Source organism: Rhinopithecus bieti, unplaced genomic scaffold, assembly GCF_001698545.2.
Source record: "Rhinopithecus bieti isolate Rb0 unplaced genomic scaffold, ASM169854v2 scaffold_22165, whole genome shotgun sequence".
In the NCBI taxonomy this organism is placed as follows: Eukaryota; Metazoa; Chordata; class Mammalia; order Primates; family Cercopithecidae; genus Rhinopithecus; species Rhinopithecus bieti.
Genome location: NW_016810977.1, coordinates 1243027 through 1264472, shown reverse-complemented (window position 1 = coordinate 1264472; position 21446 = coordinate 1243027). Strand labels below are relative to the sequence as shown.

General features: G+C 38.7%; 1 protein-coding gene across 1 annotated transcript in view; it reads left to right on the top strand.

The window, feature by feature from the left end:
* DNAH5 (dynein axonemal heavy chain 5) overlaps window positions 1–21446 on the top strand; it is a 242913-nt gene that overhangs the window by 102048 nt on the left and 119419 nt on the right. Inside the window, 10 exon segments of the mRNA XM_017893302.1 lie at window positions 401–579; window positions 970–1090; window positions 1092–1155; window positions 1482–1676; window positions 7464–7598; window positions 8422–8529; window positions 11339–11492; window positions 14155–14301; window positions 17349–17590; window positions 20370–20546. Of these exon segments, the coding sequence (XP_017748791.1) occupies window positions 401–579; window positions 970–1090; window positions 1092–1155; window positions 1482–1676; window positions 7464–7598; window positions 8422–8529; window positions 11339–11492; window positions 14155–14301; window positions 17349–17590; window positions 20370–20546 (1522 nt within the window).

Below are 21446 nucleotides of genomic sequence, written 5' to 3'. Positions count from 1 at the left end.
TTTATATATACATATTTATATATATACATATTTTTTAGATGGGGATAGATCTCTGGAAAAGTGTTGCCAAATACATTTTGGAAATGCAATGTATTATTTTTATACCTGGAGATTCTCTCTGTATATTATGATAAGAAAGCCTGAAAATTCATCAGTAAAGAAAGCTGTTTAACCTTTTAAGGAGTTTTTAAACTTAGTTGATCATAGACTACCCCCTCCTTTTCCTCAACATGTGTAACATTGGTAAGGATTAGTGTTTTAGGATGTTGTATTCGAAATGTTAGGTAGGGACAATGGCCTTCTGGTTTTTAATTTTGTGTGCGTTTCTTGTCACTGTGATGTCTCAGAAGTATTTCCAGGTGCCTGGGGGCTGGTTCTAGTGATGTTTCTACCCATGCAGATGTTACATCACGCTGGCTCAAGCTCTGGGAATGAGCATGGGAGGAGCCCCTGCTGGACCTGCAGGCACAGGCAAAACAGAAACCACTAAAGACATGGGACGATGCCTAGGGAAATACGTCGTGGTTTTCAATTGTTCAGACCAGATGGATTTCCGAGGACTTGGACGGATTTTTAAAGGTATGGGTTATATTTTTTAATTTGGTGAGAAATTTCAGCCAAGATGGAATATTTTGCTAAAATTTGTTTTCAACAATTGGCCACATTTTAGAATCATTTTCAACTTTGTAAAATTTTTTGGAAAATCTTCAATCCTGCCAGGTTGGGTGGACCAAATGTTACTATCTCCTGCCTTTTTTTGATGTTCCTTTATCACTGCAGCTTGGGTGTTTACAGGTAAAGTGCCAAATTGTGAGCTGCTTTGGGTCACTTGATGCATAGATCTATTTGTTCCACTTTTCTTTTGAATGAACTTACATCTGGCTCATTTTGGCAGCTACATAATATCGTTTTTCTTGGTTTTCCAAAATTATATACTAATTGGATTTTTCATTTAATTTCCTTTCTAAGGACTGGCACAGTCTGGATCCTGGGGTTGTTTTGACGAATTTAACCGTATTGATCTACCAGTTCTCTCGGTTGCAGCCCAGCAAATTTCCATTATTCTGACATGTAAAAAGGAGCACAAAAGTCTTTTGTTTTACTGATGGAGATAATGTGACTATGAACCCTGAATTTGGGCTTTTCTTAACCATGGTAAGGAGTGGCTAGAAAAGCTACTGAATTTCAGCCTTCTTATCACAATTTTCATGCATCTCCCTGGTCATATGTCATCTATTTATCTATTTTCCTGAATGGAAATTGGGATTGTAACTTTACCTCCTGTTGAAAACCCTTTGGTGTTAAGCAATGATCATATGAATAACTCGTGATTTGGCCTGTCCAGATAAAAGGAGAGTGAGATATGTAAATGAGTTCCCTGATTGTCATTCCAGACTTGTGTGTACATAGTGAATCTTTTAATATCATGCTGACTTGTGCTTGATTGCATCATTCATCCTTGGACTTTATTTTCTGTTTAGAATCCTGGCTATGCCGGACGGCAGGAACTCCCTGAAAACTTGAAGATTAGTTTCCGCTCAGTGGCCATGATGGTGCCTGACCGTCAGATTATCATAAGGGTGAAGTTGGCTAGTTGTGGCTTCATTGACAATGTTGTTTTGGCCAGGAAGTTTTTCATGCTCTACAAACTGTGTGAGGAGCAGCTTTCTAAGCAGGTGTGTCATCTTGGAGGTCTTATGCACTTAGGCATGTGTCATTTTTCTATTCAGCAGAATGTTCTCATTTTGAGAAATATTAGAGTAGGCTTGTTGACAAAGGATTTTATTGATGCTAAGTAGAAAGGTATATTACTACAAAAAAATTTTATGTGCATAGTTTTATTAAGAAGTATATTTAAATAAATTAATATTTACAGCATAGAAATGAAGTGAATATTATGTGCACTGGTTTAAGAGCCAAAGATTTATGGATATTAACATTGGCTGTTTATACCACTTATAGATTCATTGTCATGTGTGTTATGTGTTTTCATTATTTGTAGGAACCTCTCAATGATTTATTCTTCCTAATTCTAAGCTCACTTGAGTATTTGACCAAGGTTTGGTAACTGTCTTGTTTATATGTTGCAAACTTCTTGCTAGTTTCCTCGACTGTTTAGGGTTGCAGGTTCAGGCATCATGAGGTTTCATAGTTAAAAGTCATGGAATTAAACATATACTTCTGCATTAGTTATCTATTGCTGCATAACAGTCATCTAACAATCATACCACAAACTTTGTGTCTTGTAACAATGTACATTTATTACTACATGGTGTCTGTGGGTCAGGAGTTAGCTGAAATGAGTCCTGTGGTTTGTGTCTAACAAGGCTACAATCAAGGCATTGGCTGGGGCTGTGGTTTCATCTGATGCTCGAATGGGGACAATCTACTTCTGAGCTCACTTCGGTTGTTAGTGGAATTCTGTTAGTTGAGGGTGTAAGACTGAGGGCTTTGATTTCTTGCTGGCTATTTTCTGGAGGCCATCTTTAGTTCCTACAGGCAGTGCATAGTTCCTTGCTATATGAGTTTCCCCAACATGATCACTTACTTTCTCAAAGTCAGCAAGGAAAGTGTTTTCAGCAAAACGAGTGCTACAGTCTAATCTAACGTGACCACATAATCACACACACATAATCATGTACAACCTGTTGTCTCTGCTGTATTCTATTAGTTAGAAGAAGAAAATCACAGGTCCTGCTTACTCTCAAGGTGATATCATATAAGGATATGACCACCAGGAGGTGGGCATCACGCCACAACTTTTTAGTACGTATCAGTGAAAATTACTAAAAATATATGCTAAATAATGACACAGTGCAGTAAACATAAGACTATAATATGAATAACACTTCCTAACATATATAACCTTTGTTCTATCTTATCACTTAGGCTTCCATTTCAAACTTCTTTGAATCTTTAATACTTTTTATACCCACAGGTTCAACCTAATTACATTCCTACTCAAAAGTTCTTTTCCTGTGAGTGTTCAGACACACACAGATTCTTCTGGCTCTGGCCACTGAGCCTTTCTGGTTAGTCTGACCCTAACATTTTGTCTCCAACATTCTTGGTTTCTTCTGCTTATTGGAGCCCTTACTCACTCATTCTTATTGTATTAGTCTATTCTTATGCTGCCAATAAAGACATACCTGAGACTGGGTAATTTGTAAAGGGAAGAGGTTTAATTGAATCACACTTCAGTATGGCTGGGAAGGCCTCATGAAACTTACAATCATGGTGGAAGGGGAAGCAAACAGATCCTCTTCACATGGTGGCAGGAAGGAGAAGTGCTGAGCGAAGAGGGGGAAAAGCCCCTTATAAAACCATCAAATCTCATGAGAACTCACTATAATGAGAGCAGCATGAGGGTAACCATGCCCATGATTAAATTACCTTCCACTGAGATCCTCCAGTGACATGTGGGGATTATGGGAACTACAGTTCAGGATGAGATTTAGGTGGGAACACAGCTAAATCATATCATTCTGCCCCTGGCCCCTTCAAGATTTCATGTCCTTACAATTCACAATACAGTCATGCCCTTCCAACAATCTCCAAAAGTCTTAACTCATTCCAGCATTAACTCAAAAGTCTAAGTCCAAAGTCTCATCTGAGACAAGGCAAGTCCCTTCTACCTATGAGCCTATAAAATCAAAAGCAAGTTAGTTAATTCCTAGATACAATGGGGGTACAGGCATTTGGTAAAAAATACACCTGTTCCAAATGGGAGAAATTGGCCAAAACAAAGAGGCTACAGGCCCCAACGCAAGTCCAAAATCCAATAAGGCAGTAATTAAACCTTAAATTTCCAAAATGATCTGCTTTGACTCCATGTCTCACATCCAGGTCATACTGATGCAAGAGGTGGGCTCCTAAAGCCTTGGGCAGCTCCACCTCTGTGGCTTTGCAGGGTACAGCCCCGCTCCTGGCTGCTTTCATGGCCTGATATTGAGTGTCTGTGGCTTTTCTAGGTGCACAGTACAAGCTGTCAGTGGAGCTACCATTCTGGCATCTGGAGGATGGTGGCCATTTTCTCACAGCTCCACTAGGCAGTATCCCAGTGGGGACTCTGTGTGGGGACTCCAATCCCATGTTTCCCTTCTGCACTGCTCTAGCAGAGGTTCTCAATGAGGGCTCCACCCCTGCAGGAAACTTCTGCCTGGACATCTTGGTGTTTCCATACATCCTCTGAAATCTAGGCGGAGGTTCCCAAATCTCAGTTTTTGTATTCTGCACACCTGCAGGCCCAGCACCACATGGAAGCTGCCAAAGCTTGGGGCTTGCACCCTCTCAAGCAATGGCCTGAGCTATATGCTGGCTTCTTTTAGCCTCAGCTGGAGTGGCTGGGATGCAGTGCACCAAGTCCCATGCCTACACACTGCAGGGGGACCTTGGACCTGGCCCAGGAAACCATTTTTCCTCTTAGACCTCTGGGCCTGTGATGGGAAGGGGCTGCCATGAAAGTCTCTAACATGCTCTGGAGAAATTTTCTCCATTGTCTTGGTGTTTAACATACAAGTCCTCATTACTTATGCAAATTTATGCAGCTGGCTTAATTTCTCCTCCAGAAAATGGGGTTTTCTTTTCCATTGAATCATCAGGCACACATTTTCAAAACTTTTATGCTCTGCTTCCTCTTGAAAGCTTTGACATTTAGAAATTTCTTCCACCAGATACCCTAAATCATTTCTCTAAAGTTCAAAGTTTCACAGATCTCTGGGGCAGGGGCAAAATGCCACCAGTCTCTTTGTATAGTAACAGTGACCTTTACTCCTGTTCCCAACAGGTTCCACATCTTTATCTGAGACCACCTCACCCAGAAATCATTGTCCATATAACTCTCAGTGTTTTGCTCAAAGCCGTTCAACAAGTCTCTAGGAAGTTGAAAACATTTTCATATCTTCTTGTCTTCTGAGCCTTCCAAGTCTCTAGGAAGTTCCAAACTTTCCTACATTTTACTGTCTTCTTCTGAGCCATCCAAACTGTTCCAACCTCTGCCTGTTACCCAGTTCCAAAGTTGCTTTCACATTTTCAGGTATCTTTATGGTAGCACCCCACTCTATGTGGCACCAATTTACTAGTCTGTTCTCCTGTTGCTAATAAAGACATACCTGAGACTAGGTAGTTTATAAAGGAAAGAGGTTTAATTGAATCAAACTTCAGCATGGCTGGGAAGGCCTCAGGAAGCTTACAATTATGGCAGAAGGGGAAGCAAATATGTTCTTCATGTGGCATCAGGAAGAAGTGCTGAGCAAAGAGGGGGAAAAGCCCCTTATAAAACCACCAGATCTTGTGAGAACTCACTTATTATTATGAGAACAGCATGATTCAATTACCTCCACCTGGTTTCTGCCACGACACATGGGGATTATAGGGACTACAATTCCAGATGAGATTTGGGTGGGGACACAGTCAAACCATATCACTTATCTTTCAAATAAATATTTTTTCCATGCTGTTTCTTGAATGGAAAAACTTCCCACATCACTGGCTCCTGCTCTTATCTTCACTACCACTTCACTACTTCCCTCACTCCTACCACCTGTGCTCACAAAGTCATTGTGAAATGTAATAGATCAATGTGTGCAAAATAGTTGGACCCATATTGATCTCTTGGTGAACATTCTGTGACTTTGCCTTCATGCCCACAGATTTAACTGAGTCCAACTCTGATAGGAAGTTTCTCATGATTAATTTTACTCACCAACACTTTTAAGTCATTGTTACTTTTATACAATTTTATTCATATTTCTATTTTATTATCTTTATTAGAATTTAAATTCCCTGAAGGTGGGAACTCAATTTGAATATTTTTATGTGCTCCATCTTCCAAATGACTAGTATTAAGTGAGGCATACTGCTCCCAATTACCTCAGCAGATAACTGTAGTTTTTTCCTATACACCTTTTTTACTGTGGTAAAAGCATATAAAATTAAATTTACTATCTTAACCATTTTAAGTGTACAGTTCAATAGTGTTAAGTATATTCACAATGTTGTGAAATAGATCTCTGTAAATTTTTCATCTTGAAAAACTGAAACTCTGTGCCCACTAAACAACAACTTCTCTTTTTCTCCTCCCTTAGCCCCTGGTAACCATCATTCTACTTTCTGTTTCTATGAATTTGACTATTGCCAATAGTTCATATAAATGAAATCATATAATATTTGATTTCTTGTGACTGGCATATTTTACTTAGCATAATGTCTTCAAGGTTCATTCATGTTTTAGCATGTGACCAGGATGTCCTTTCTTTTTATGGCTAAATAATATTCTGTTTTATATATATACCACATTTTGTTTATCCATTAATCTGTCAGTGGACATTTGGGTTGCTTCCACCTCTTGGCTATCATGAATGGTGCTGCTATGAACATGGATATGCTGGTATCTCTTTGAGACCGTGCTTGCATTTATTTATTTATTTATTTATTTATTTATTTATTTATTTGCGAGACAGAGTCTTGCTCTGCTGCCCAGGCTGGAGTGCAGGTGCAATCTCGGCTCACTGCAACCTCTGCTTCCTGGGTTTAAGTGATTCTCATGCCTCAGCCTCCTGAGTAGCTGGGATCACAGATGCACACCACCACGCTTGGTTAATTTTTGTAATTTTTTGGTAGAGATGGGGTTTCATCATCTTGGCCAGGCTGATCTCGAACTTGTGGCCTTAAGCAATCTGCCCCACTTGGTCTCCCAAAATGCTGGGATTATGGGTGTGAGCCACTGTGCCTGACCCATTCTTTCAATTCTTTTGGCTGGCTATATACCCAGAATTGGTAGTGCTGGATCATATCGTTCTGTTTTTAATTTTTTGAGGAACCACCTTACTGTTTTCCACAATGATTGGATAATTAAATTTTGATTTTTCACTTTATATATGGAAATTTGACATAATTGAGTTTTATAAATATACAGTAAGGGAATGACAAAGCTGAGAGCTTGACTTTCTAATTTGTCCTTATCCTTCCTCCTCCAGGTAATCCTGAAGCACAGCTGCTTTTTTTCTCCCCAATTCTCCTGTCTTCTTACTTACCATGAAAAAGGCACATATATCTCTATGTATATGACAGTCATGAGTGTAGTCCCAGTTTAATTCTGGTTCTGAATTTTAACTTTAGAGAGATGAGCAAATTTCCTTATGTATGATTGATTAAGAATAAACTCAAAGGGATGTCTGTACTCCAAGAAGAAATTTATTCCTTTTTCCCTGTCAAGCTATAGCAGCTAGTTCTGATCTAAGGGCCTAAGCTAATGATGGCACATGGGAGGACTCTTTGGGATATTCCCTATTTGCTCAAAAAGTACATCTATATAGAAATCTTTTACCCCATTGTGTGTATGCATTTTCTGAAGGAAAACCAGCATTTATTCATTATTGTGAATATAATTTCTGTCAGATTCATGTGGCTTCTGCAAGTATTTTAATGTTGAAAAGAAGCCCAGTGTATCTCACATTCTCTAGGTTCATTATGACTTTGGTCTGCGTAACATTCTGTCGGTTCTTCGGACCTTGGGAGCAGCGAAAAGAGCCAATCCAATGGATACGGAGTCTACGATTGTCATGCGTGTACTGCGGGACATGAATCTTTCTAAACTGGTAACACTCACAGATGGAAATGTTCCACCTACTTGAATATCAGTTCAACTAACTGCCCATATATGAGACTTCAAAATATTTATTTAAAAAGCTCATTTAAAATGCCTAATTGTCAGATAAAGTGCTGGAGAGCATCACTTTAAATTATACTTTTTAGACATTTTGGGGTAATGACTCCTTTCCACTCTGAAATGTGCCTATTCCAGTCGAATTGAAATGGATTAAAATAAAATACACATGTTAAGATGCCAAATACCTTGAATCATTTTTGTGTTTTAGAACTAAAATCTCACGTTTGGAGTCTGGTAGAGCCTGGTAGGAAATGATGTGTAAATTCTACAAGTGTGTGATAGTTTCACACTACTATTTCACAATAGAGACTGATAATCAATGCCCACTATCCGTGGATCTATGTAAAGGGTGACAAAATAATAGATTTTTATTTTAAATTGAAAGTATACACTAAATTCCAATTCACAAACCTGCTATTAATTTCTAATTTAAAAATTCTTTTAAGTTTAAATTAGAAATTGTGGACTATATGGTATTCCCCAAAACTATTTTATGGAAAGATTGTCACATAGACAGTATTGTCTTTCCTTCCATTTCTTTCCTTTCTCCCTGTTCTCTTCCTCTTTAATTTTTTTTTTAATTTATGGGAAAGATGAGGAAAATGTTACTTAACTTCAATAAAGGTGATATGTTATTTGTTAGTGGTTACATTCCAATAACCTGGACTGTGTTGGGCATTTCCAGTTTATCTGCATGTTGCTATGTTTGTGCCAGAATAATTGGTCTGATTTCCCATTCTTTTCTTTTTTAGATTGATGAGGATGTACCCTTGTTTTTGAGTTTGATTGAAGATCTCTTTCCAAATATTCTTCTGGACAAGGCAGGCTACCCTGAACTGGAAGCAGCAATCAGTAGACAGGTACTATGCTTCACAGGGCATCGAGGGCTGGTGTCTGTTTCATCTGAATTTAATGGGAATAAAGTGGGGCTGCTGTGGCTCCAACCTGTGCACTCTGAGCAGCAAAAATAACAACAGTGAGGCTAACACTGCTGTTTTAAGGGAGGCCAATGCACACCACGGGTCAAACTCCCCCTGCCCTGGGTCTCCTACCATTGCACAGCCACGTGTCAGCTAGTGATATGCGAGTAGCCCTGTTATTGGTGGAAACCATTCCACACCAGATTCAGAAATGAAATGTGATTGGTCAGCAGGGTGTGGATGGGGCTCATCTGGTTGCCTCTCTGGAGCTTGGCTTAGCTTGGCTCTGCCCTGGTGTTGGCTGTGTTGCCTGATTGTTGGATTCCTGCCTCTGCATGTTATTTGCAGTGATCTCATGTGGCTTCTCTTTCCTCAGTACTTGTGGCTTCTTGCTGAGACTCTGGCAGTGGGATGTGGTGGGTAGGGTGGGGGAACCCACCACACTATGTATATCAGGTTGTGTCTGGACTTCCCATGGTACTTGGTGCAGCTTCAACTTTTTATAGTCTTCCTGGGAGTGGAAATTAATTATGTAAACCTTATGCCTCAATTTCTTTTTCTATGAAGAAGAGTTTGGAAAAAAATGTTTTATAGAAGTGGTGATTAGCTCATATTTATAAATTGCACTTCAATTCCCTGAAAATATTTGTAATAAAAATCAAATGTGGCCAGGTGTGGTGGCTCATGCCTATAATCCCTGCACGCTGGGAGGCCAAGGTGGATGGATCACTTGAGCCCAGGAGTTTGAGACCAGTCTGGGCAACATGGTGAAACCCTGTCTCTACCAAAAATCCAAAAAATTAGTCGGGCATGGTGGCATGTGCCTATAGGCCCATCTACTCTGGGTGCTGAGGTGGGAGGATCACTTGAACCTGGGAGGCCGAGCTGCAGTGGGCAGTGATGGCACCACTGCACTCCAGCCTGAGTGACAGAGGGAGACTCTGTCTCAAAAACAAACAAAACAAAACAAAACAAGGAAATCAAATGTAACAGTACTTAGTGTATATTTTGCTTTGAAAATGTGGTATATAAATGTCTAAATTTCCTGATCAGGCAAGAGTGATAATTTGTCTGCAAGTGGTTTCTTCATTTTTTGGCTAAACTAATTTTAACACTAGCTAAAAGCTAAGTATTGGGCCGGATGTGGTGGCTCGTGCCAATAGTCCCAGTGCTTTGATAGGCCAATGTTGGGGGATTACTTGAAGCCAGCCTGAGCAACATAGTGAGATCTCGTCTCTACAAATAAATTAAAAAATTAGTCTGGTGCAGTGGTGCATGCCTATAGTCCCAACTACTCACGCAACTGAGGCAGGAGGATCACCTGAGCCTGGGACTTTGAGGCTGCAGTGAGCTGTGATCGCGCCACTGCACTCCAACATGGGGTGACAGAATGAGACTCTATCTCTAAAAAAAACTAAAAACATAAAAAAGCTAAGCATTAAGTAATTAATATGACGACTTACGTTAGTAATTTGCAGCATATAAAAATTTGAATAGCAAATCATAGCATAAAGTGATACACGATTATTATAAACAAGTATTTAAGTAAAATTGAAATCATTGTGTACTGTGAGTTCAAGCATAGCATGATGGTTAAGTGCATGGACTGTGGATTTGAACTTCTTGGGCTTAAACATACATTCCATAGTTTCACAAGCTTAATTATCTTGGGCAAATTGCTTAGTCACTCTGCTTCAATTTCCTTATCTGTAAAATGAAGATGTTAATAGTATCCCTTCCATCATGTTATTATAAAGATTTCCATCATGTTATTATAAAGATTGATCTTAGAAGAATATTTGGCACAGAGTAACTTCCATACATGCATTGATAGATAGAAACTCTGCAGTGGACATATAAAGACAGCTTGAAATTTATATGGAATTTTAATCAACGTAGTATGCTATCCATTTTTCTAGTTAGAAGTATCACCTTTTAAATTAAACATTTAAAATACATTTTGCCATTTGAGTCTTTATTTTTAAGTTGCTCCTCAGATACTCATTCAATAGAATATTTATATAAATGTTTTCAATTCCCAAAGATAAATGCGGATATTTCTTATTAATTTGGGATAACATCTTCACTACATTCAGCCAGATATTTGTCTATGTAAATAAGTATTTTTCATGCAATGTATTTTTTATGGTAAAAATACAACATAAAATTTACATTTTATTCCTTTTTAAGAAGAATTAACATTGTTGAGCAAGTATTACCACCACCATCCATCTTCAGAACCTTTTTTATCATCCCAAATTGAAACTGTGTACTCATTAAAAAGTAAATCCTCCTCCTTCCTCCCCATGTCTGTGTGTTTTTTGTTTGTTTGTTTGTTTGTTTGTTGTTGGTAGCACAATGGTAAATTGAGATTGTCATTGATGTGTTCTTTTTTTTTTTTTTTTTTTTTTTTTGTGGTTTTTTGAGAGGGAGTCTTGCTCTGTTGCCCAGGCTGGAGTGCAGTGGTGTGATCTTGGCTCACTGCAACCTCCACCTCCTGGGTTCAAGCAATTCTTCTGCCTCAGCCTCCTGAGTAGCTGGGATTACAGGCTCACGCCACCATGCCAGGCTAATTTTTGTATTTTTTTAGTCGAGTTGGGGTTTCGCCATGTTGGTCTGGCTGGTCTTGAACTCCTGACCTTGTGATCTGCCCGCCTCGGCCTCCCAAAGTGCTGGGATTACAGCCGTGAGCCACCGCGCCCGGCTGTCATTGTTGTGTTTCAATGTGGGGATTCTCTTATGTTTTCAGGTTGAAGAAGCCGGTTTAATCAACCATCCTCCTTGGAAACTGAAGGTCATCCAGCTATTCGAAACGCAGAGGGTGCGGCATGGGATGATGACCCTGGGGCCCAGTGGGGCTGGGAAGACTACCTGCATCCACACGTTGATGAGAGCCATGACAGGTACGGAGCAGCCAAGGTCAGTGCCTGGGGTGGCCCATTTAAATAGTGGTGACACATTTGAATGCCCATGAGGTATGCAAAGGCAGATACAATAATATATTTTTATGGGAGGAAATACTGCTTTATTAATTATTGGGAACATTTTAGAGATAACATATTACATTAATAGACCAGAGAGGAAAAAAACCCCATTTTTAGATGACGTTATGCACTGCACTGTATGTTTTACGTATGTTATGTAATTTGACTTTCACAATGGTCTTGAGAGGTGGTTATTATTATCCCTATTTTGTATGAAAATCAAGGCTCAAATTCAAAAACGCCCAAGGTCACGAAGATGGCAAGTGTTGGGACTCAGAGTTAAGGTCAGGGCGTGCTTTAAAAAAGCCCAGTTTTCCCAACATACCATGCCATTTCCCAGTAAACACAAAATACAACACACTGTCTCCCAATAAGTAGAAAATAATTCCTAACCCACCTCTTACGTTCTTATGTTCTATGTGCCAAAGTCATCCCAATCCCAATCATAAATTACCTTCCCATTTGGAATCAGATTTGTTTTAGTGAAGTTAAATAAATGCATTTCATTTCCAGATGTCCCTAAGCCTTACATCTAAAGTCATCTAAGGATAATGGACATTACCATGTTCATGATTATTCTTGTATTCTCTAGTTCCGATCAGACATTGATGACTCTTTTTCTAAAAACATTGGCATTCCGTAGACATTCCAAAATGTCACAGAGCCTTGGCTGTTGAAATGCAAAATACATAGCAGTGCATTGAGATTCCAGGAGCTGCCTGAAAGCCCACCCAGCAAAGAGGTACCTGGGTGGGCTTTCAGGCAGTTCCTGGAACCTCAGTGCACTGCTACTGATGCAACACTGGTACATTGTTGGTGGTTGCTGATTGTTGTGGTTGCACAGTATTTACTGTGGGCCCCTGTACGTGTTGGATTTGGTCTTTGTTTCCTCAGTTATTGAAGGAAGTGAATTCTGTCTCTCAGGACTCTACCAGGCAGTCCTCAGACTGAGATACAGTGTGTTCTCAGCTAACACCTACCTCTACCAAAACTGACCACTCCAACCTACAGTACTTATCACATGGTCTTTCATGTATGCTATTAAGATTCTGTTTTGGGATTTTTATGTTTTTAAATGATTGTGTTCTTTCTCTCAAATTTTTCTCAGTAATTTTGTTGCAGTTACGAAGCTGCCTTTTGTTAACAATAAACTATAAATGCACATGATACAATGACTTGAACAAAATGAGCACTAAATATTAAACAATATAGATACATTATGTATGGTATGTCTAAATTATGTAATCTGTATGGCATCACTGATTCTGGAGAAGTTCCTTGCAAAGATGAATTAATCATTGGACTATTTGCTGTTTAACTTGGTTTCGGTTTTAGTAGTAGAGGAAACATTCATCTTACTTAAGGAACACATTGTTTCTAACTGAAAATGTTAATACTCCAAAAGAGTGAGAAGATAATTGAACTTCTGCTGAAGAAGTGCAAGGCCGATGCTTATTATTTGTTCCCTGATTTAGCATATATCTCATCATGTGTCTTTAACATTCCTTAATTTGAAGATCTGTCGGGTTCTGTATTAGAAGCAGGACATAAACATAGAGATAATTATAACTCAACGGGGAACTGCTATAAGGAAGGTTTGGACAAGCATCCTGTGAGTAGAGGCCAAAGAGATCAGAAAATCCTCTAAGGAATTATAGAAAGGCATACAGAGCAGGTGCTACTTCATCCGAGGCTTGAGGGTTGAGTACCAGATTGATAAAAAATGTTTCCAGCAGAAAAAAGAGCCTGTGCCAGTAGGAGGGATCGGAGAGAAAATGATACACCCAAGGAGGTGTTTTGGCACTTCCACCACGCCCGGCTACTTTTTGTATTTTTAGTAGAGACGAGGTTTCACCATGTTGGCTAGGCTGGTCTTGAACTCCCAACCTTGAGATCTGCCTGCCTTGGCCCCCCGAAGTGCTGGGATTACAGGCGTGAGCCACCGCACCCAGCCCATTTTTGTAATTTTATACTTTAAACCTTATTATTCACTCTTCTGCTCATTAACCACAGTCCCTTATGCACAGAATGCCAGCCCATTGAAGAGTCAGCTTAGGGCTTGAAAGATTTGGATACATTTCTTCTTGAAAACATTTCCTGGCCACAAAAGAAAGTCCTTGTTTCAAGCAAATTTCATTTAACTTATCGTTTTCAAGGTGAGCAAGAAAACATATCACAAATCAAAGCTGATAATGGAGAGAATGACCCATCTTCTAGGTGGTATTTCAGGTACAAGATTTAATCTAGTGTAGCTTAAACCAAGGATTTTTTTTTTGAGACATGAAATTTAGAGAGCTTCCAGATTATATTAGTACCTTCATAAATTCCAGCATGGTATCCTTTTTCGCCCCTAAACAATATGCAATTTTCTCTAAAGAAGATAAAAAAGTGCTTTAGTCAATAGGATATAATGAAGCTAATTATGGTAACTTAGAATGCAGTAAGACATATTTTCAATGTAGTTCTGCAGTTTTCATATTTTGAGCACCTGCTGACAGTACACCACAAATTAGTGCAATGTTTCTTAATGATGGTTCACTTCCCCTCTGAGATGTCTAACATTTGGATTTACTTGGTATAGATTGTGGAAAACCACACCGGGAAATGAGGATGAATCCCAAAGCGATTACTGCCCCACAGATGTTTGGTCGGCTGGACGTTGCCACAAATGACTGGACTGATGGGATATTTTCTACGCTTTGGAGGAAAACATTAAGAGCAAAGAAAGGTAGAAGATAAATTACAAGGATTATTTTAGATATATACTTCTAGATAAAATCCTTGGAGGCTATACAGAATTAGTAGAACAACTGTATTCACCGTATAATATCTTAGCCAAGACTAAGAAGTCATAAATCAGTATGATATTTGTGAATGTTGAAATAATGGAATTATTGATTACAGTATTTAAAATGCTCCCTTTTTTGAAATAATATTTTCTTAAAAAAAAGTCCATATCCCTGTGATGTCTTAGAATAAAATAGATGGAAAAAGCTGTTAAGGAAAATTGATAGTATTGAATAAAGTGATTTTACCATAACTATTTTCACTGAATATTTTACCAGTGTTACTCTCATTTAGGTACAACCTATTTTTAAAGAATTGATTTCTCTATAAAATCACAGGGAAAATGGGTTATTTGGGAGAGAAAATTGTGTATAGCAAAAATGAAGTCTACATTGAACTAATAAATTATTCTGTGTAGGTGGACATTGGTGTTCAGTTTGTTTAAACAAACTCATTAAGGGCTAGCGGTTCAGTCTGAATAGTCCCTCACTTATGGACTTTGTAAATTGAACCCAGTGTTCTCAGAATATAAACTAGGAGGGAAGAGGTGATATCAGCTGTCTTCTCATTTGATTTCCTCACTCCTGAGTGAGTAGGCAAAAGGCACAGTGAATACAACTGCAGAGAGAAAGAAGCAGGGGAAGGAGGAGATATTTGGGCTTCCTGGGTTTACCCTTTGGGCAACAGTGTCCTTCTGAAAAATGTTTAAAGTTGTACCATTGAAGTTCTCATTTAAGGAATGTAGCTGATAATGCTAATATTAATTGTCCAAAGATCAATGAAAATGCTTCATTTAAAAAATGTGCTCAGCCGGGCGCGGTGGCTCAAGCCTGTAATCCCAGCACTTTGGGAGGCCGAGACGGGTGAATCACAAGGTCAGGAGATCGAGACCATCCTGGCTAACCTGGTGAAACCCCGTCTCTACTAAAAAATACAAAAAACTAGCTGGGCGAGGTGGCGGGCGCCTGTAGTCCCAGCTACTCGGCAGGCTGAGGCAGGAGAATGGCGTGAACCCGAAAGGCGGAGCTTGCAGTGAGCCGAGATCTGGCCACTACACTCCAGTTTGGGTGACAGAGCAAGACTCCGTCTCAAAAAAAAAAAAAAAAAAAAAAAATTTAAAAAATGTGCTCATATTAGAAATTGTTTTTCTTCTACTGGAAATAAATCAAATTTTATTTCTGATTTGTTCCAGTAATCCATTGTAAACACAGACCCAGTGACCAAATGTGACTTAAAAGAACAAGAGCTCAGAGGTTTTTTTTTCTTTCCTCCTTCTTTCCACATTAAAAAAAGGCAAAAAAAATATGCTTTTTCTTTCAAAGTGACTCTGGTGATTAGATCACCATTTTATTTTACTTGAATTGCTAGTTGAATAAACTTGATTAGGATGTTCAAAGCACTTTATTTGAAATAGACAATTCCACAGTTGTTGCATAACAAAGAAAATTTAGAAACACGAGACAGATAGTGGTGTTGGTGAGTAGGAGAAGGTAGTAGTTGAGAAAGTAAGAGGAATGCTACTGTTAAATCAAAAACCTAAATTTACAATGACATTCTTGCTGAGCATTCTGCCAATGTTTGTCATTTCTCTACCTCCAAGTATCTCCTCGTGTGACTGCTGTCAGGTTTTGTGCCCAGCGCTCCTCTGAAATTGCGGTATCAAAGACACCCATGACCTCCAGCTTGTCAAATACAAATTGCCAGTTCTCAGTCTGGTACTGCCCTCAGTAGCATTTGGCACAGTCGATCGCCTGCCTTCTTGAAACCCTTCCTTCCCTGGGTTGCAGGGATTCCTCATCCTGCTAGCTCTTTTTCCACTTCTGCTTCCTTGAGAAGTCTGGAAGAAAGGGGAACAAACACAGGAGACCGTGCCAGAAGCGTAAGGGTTACAGAGCCTCTGTCTTCAGCCCTCTTCTCTCTCCACACTTATCAAGAAGAAACTTACCCAGGCCCATAGCTTTAAATCCCATCTCTAAACTGGTGGTGTTCACATTTTAATCTCCAGCCCTGACCTCTCTCCTGAATTCCCAACTCGACAACTCTATGAGGATCTCTACTGGACACCTTAGACTTAGGTGCAAACCAGAATGGGTTCCATAGCTCTGTCTTTCCCACTGCCCTCATATACCTCTCCCCCTCCTCTTTTTGCCATTCAGGTTCTGCTTCGTGTTGTTCCTGGAACGTGATTACCTTAGTTTGGGATGCTAGAGACTGGGTGGCTTATAAATAATAGACATTCACTTCTCATAGTTCCACAGGCTGGAAGTAAGTCTGAGATCAGGGAGCCAGCATGGTCGGGTTCTGGCGAAGGCTTTCTTCATGGTTGCAGTCTGCTGATTTCTTGCTGTACCCCATGTTGCAGAAGGGCAAGGGGGTTCTCTGAGGTCTCTTTGTAAGGACACTAATCTTGTTCATGAGGATATTTTGGGGGAACACAAACATTCAGTCCATTGTATTACACTAAGCCTGTACCTGCTTCAGGGGCTTAGCACTTTCTGTTCTTGCTGTCTGGAATATTCTACCTCTAGATCTTTACATCACTTCATTCTCTTCCTGGAATATCTTATTGACTACCTTATCTAAAACATACCCCATGCCCTCATTCTACTTAATTTTTCGCGTGTTAAACTTTCATTTGTTTGCTTGTCATCTCTACTCCTTAGAATGTAAGCTCTGCAAAAGCAGGATATTGTCTCACTTATCACAATATCCCCAGCCCCTAGAACAGTGACATGTGCAAGGTGCTTAATGAATATTTGTCCAATAAACAAATGACTTTTTGATGTAATTATGGGCCTTGACTGCTATATAAAGATCTTTGAAGATCCTTTGTGATAAAACAAGGTAATCATTTAGACAAAACTGTATTTAAAAATGTAATGAAAATTACATCGAATGTAGTACTTCTTCAAACTCTTTTAAACTTATGTGTACATGCACTGCATGTGTGTATGTATTTTTTTTTCTCCCTTTGGTGGGGTATTCTAGGGGAACATATCTGGATAATTCTTGATGGTCCAGTAGATGCCATCTGGATTGAAAATCTGAATTCTGTTTTGGATGATAACAAAACTCTAACCCTTGCCAATGGTGATCGGATTCCCATGGCTCCAAACTGCAAGATCGTTTTCGAGCCTCATAACATTGACAATGCTTCTCCTGCCACCGTCTCAAGAAATGGAATGGTTTTCATGAGCTCTTCTATCCTTGATTGGAGTCCTATTCTTGAGGTATAATTGAATCCTTCTTTTGTATAATTAAAAAGGAAAACAGACCCTTTAGCATTCTTTTAGTGTGTGTGCCAATTTTTCTGCAGATGGCAGTGTAATTGCATTTTTATGCTAAAGTTTATGGAAGATACCTTGAATGCACTGGGACATTCAAATGCTGATTGCTCCTAACATGTTTCTTCATTACTCTTGTAATCACTTTTGAACTGGGATTTCCAACCTCTGGGTTGTAGAGTAATTGCCAGGCCTGTATGAACCAACAGTCTTGCCAAACTGTGTCTGAGGATGGAATAAGTAAAATTTAATTTGATCACTTTGGGGATGCATGATATTTTTGAAAGGTACACACTCACATAAAGTTTAGGAGGACCATCTTAGAACATTAACTTGAAGTCAGTTTGTTAAAATTGCGTAAAAGGAATTTTTATGAGATTCATTAGTTATAACATTAGTTCTAAATTTGAACTTGGCAATAATATTTCAGATAACATCTCATCAATTCATAATCAGGTATATTATTTTATTACCAGCAATATGCTCTAGAATATATTGATCAGAATTATATTATAAATAATGCCTTGCAAACTTAGATATTTTGCTATATAAATATTATAATGTAAAGCAGAATGTTTATTAGATAAGCCACATGAAAAATCTTGTTTTACATAGTTGGTTGTATTATTTTCATCACCTAAGTTTTCTGAAGATGATTTTGATTGAAAACATTTGAATTCCTAATTTAAATAAAGTAGATGTTTATTTTACATTATATCATTACATCTTAAAACTTTTATTTCTATATGGTTATATCCTAACTTTTTACTAATGTCTTTCCATAATTTACTCAACTCTGTTGCAAAAGGCTTTAGATTTGGTATGAAGCTGTGAAGAAGGGAATCATACAGCAAAATGATGTTGACATATAGTTGAATGTGTCACTAAAAATAGTTGTAAAGGTTTCAGATTTCACAATTAACTTATCCATCCATTAAGGAGAAGAAAAGCAGAGGGTTGCAGCCCTGTCTTTGCAAAAGTAATCACTAATGACAATGCTTTAAAATATAGATGATTGGGTTACACTTCAATCTTACCAAATTAGAATCTCTGGGAGGAAACTCAGGATTGTTCTCTTTTTTTTTTTTTCTTTTAAGTGCCACAACATTTTTTTCCCCACATAACTAGGCTTGGAAACCACAGTTACAGCAAAGTACAAGTGAAAATGTATATATGTGATTTTTCCGAAATACTTCAATTTCAAAAGATTTTGAAAATGCTTTTATACAACTAGCTAAGGAATACTAGCTAATGCATGAGTTTGATATTTATAAAATAAGCTTTTGCTATAGTCTGTCCATATTGAGACTGAATAAGACCTTTTTGTTAATGCTACACCCACCTCATAATATCCTATATGTTTTAAATAATGCATTTTATTTTTGGGGAATTGTTAGGAAGAGCAAGACTCATGAAGAATCAGATTGGAAATGTTTAGAACAGGAAAGCCAGCTCTGAGAGTTATTAGAGGGCAGAGCAATTGAAAAGTTGTATTGCTGGCAATCTGTCAGCTTCAGGGAGCCACGCTGGTTACCTGCCCTGGTGAATGTCGTCTTTCGGTTCCATCAACTCAAAAGTGCTGTGTTATGTTTTTGTCGAGGTAGAATCATGGTAAATTCATGAACTAATGAATAATTCAGAATCAACATTTCATTGCTGCTGTTCAGAGTCTCTAATTGTTTCTTGAAATATTGAGGTGAAGAATGAGCTGATCTCTTGACCTTAAGAGAACTTGCCTCATCGTAAGGAAACAGTGTGTGTTAAGTGGTATTTTGTTCTGAATGAGGTGCAGTTTCTTAATACTAGGTTTCCCAAATGACTAAATTCTCCATTTTCATGAATATCCTTGATATTTTTCTACATCGTTTATTAATTAAATTAGAAGAAATAAAAAGAAACAACTAATCGTGGTAAATCTTTGTTTTCCATTAAAAAAATCTGGGGGCCAGGCACAGTGGCTCATGCCTGTAATACCAGCACTTTGGGAGGCCAACGCAGGCAGATTGCTTGAGGCAAGGAGTTTGAGACTAGCCTGGGCAATATGGCAAAACCCTGTCTCGACAAAAATTACAAAAATTAGCTGGGTGTAGTAGCATGCACCTGTGATCCCAGCTACTTGGAGGGCTGAGGCTAGAGGATCACCTGAGCCTGGGAGGCAGAGGTTGTAGTGAACCGAGATCATGCCACTGTACTCCAGCCTGAGTGATAGAGTAAGATCCTGTCTCAAAAAAAGAAAAAAAAATCTGGGTATGGATTTCCTTTGTTCATCTTTTATTCTTTACTTCCCCCCCCTGAGTTATTTCCATAGATGTGCCTTCTCATTTTCTCCCAGCATATTTTAATCAAGAATTGAAGACTATTTCTTCACCTATGAGCATATACATAGTATAGTAGCTGAACATGTGGGCCCAGGCTTTCTGGGTCTGACTTCTGCCCTTGCCACTTGCTTGCGGTGGGCTCCTGAGCAGGCTACCTACACTTCCTGGGCCTCTGGTGCCTCATGTGTAAAAGGAGGATAATAACAGTTCTTACCTTGTAGGGTTGTTTTGAAGATTAAATGAATTAATACGCGGAGGAGTTTGTAACAAAGCCTGGAACATCGTGTGTGGTATAATCATTAAATATTATCGTTACTAACAGATACTTTTAAAATTTTTGTCCCCAAATGACCATTTTCCTAGTGTGCTAGTAAGTTTCATGAATACACTTATCTGTGAACTGACAGGGTTTTCTTAAGAAACGCTCGCCTCAAGAAGCAGAAATTCTTCGTCAGCTGTACACTGAGTCATTCCCGGACTTGTATCGCTTCTGTGTCCAGAACTTAGAATACAAGATGGAGGTGCTGGAGGCCTTTGTCATCACGCAGAGCATTAACATGCTCCAAGGCCTGATTCCTCTCAAGGTAAATTGCTCAACTTTCTAGAGAAATTCTCTCTTATCAACTTAGCCATGCTGCGCAGAGAGTACTATATTTTCTCTTTTATTAATGTAGCCATGCTGTGCAGAGAGTACTATATTTGAAACTAGATTTGGTTAGAGCTCTTGGGGAGGGGGAATATTTCAAACATGGATCCCACATATTTTGGTATTTTTTCATATCCCTTGAACAAAAAATAAAGCTAACCATGGATTTGGAATTTAGTTGCAGGTTAACAAACTCATGCAACAGGTATCCCAAAATTATGATTGTGTGTCTTGTAATTTTTTATTTTTGTGGGTACATAGTAGGTATGTATATTTATGGGTTGCATGAGATGTTTTGATACCGGTATGCAATGTGTAATAACCACATCAAGGTGAATGGGGTATCTGTCACCTCATTCTTCGTTTTCTTTGTGTTATGAACATTACAATTGTACTCCCTCAGTTACTCTAAAGTGCACAACGAATTATTGTTGACTGCAGTGAAGTCACTCTGTATTTTTGTACCCATTAATCATCCCCACTTCCTCCCCACTCCCTACTCCCCTTCCTAGCCTCTGGTAAACATCCTTCTACTCTATCTCCATGACTTCAATTGTTTTAATTTTTTAGCTTCCACAGATACTTGAGAATATACCAAGTTTGTCTTTCTGTGCCTGGCTTATTTCACTTAACATGGTAACTTCCAGTTCCATTCATATTGTTCAAATGACAGGCTCTCATTCTTTTTTTATGGCTGAATAGTACTCCCTTGTGTATATGTAGCACTTTTCTTTATCCATTCATCTGTTGATGGACACTTAGGTTGTCTCCAACGTGGCTGTGGTGAACAGTGCTGCGATAAACTCTGTTTTTTAAAAAATTTATTTTATTTTATTAT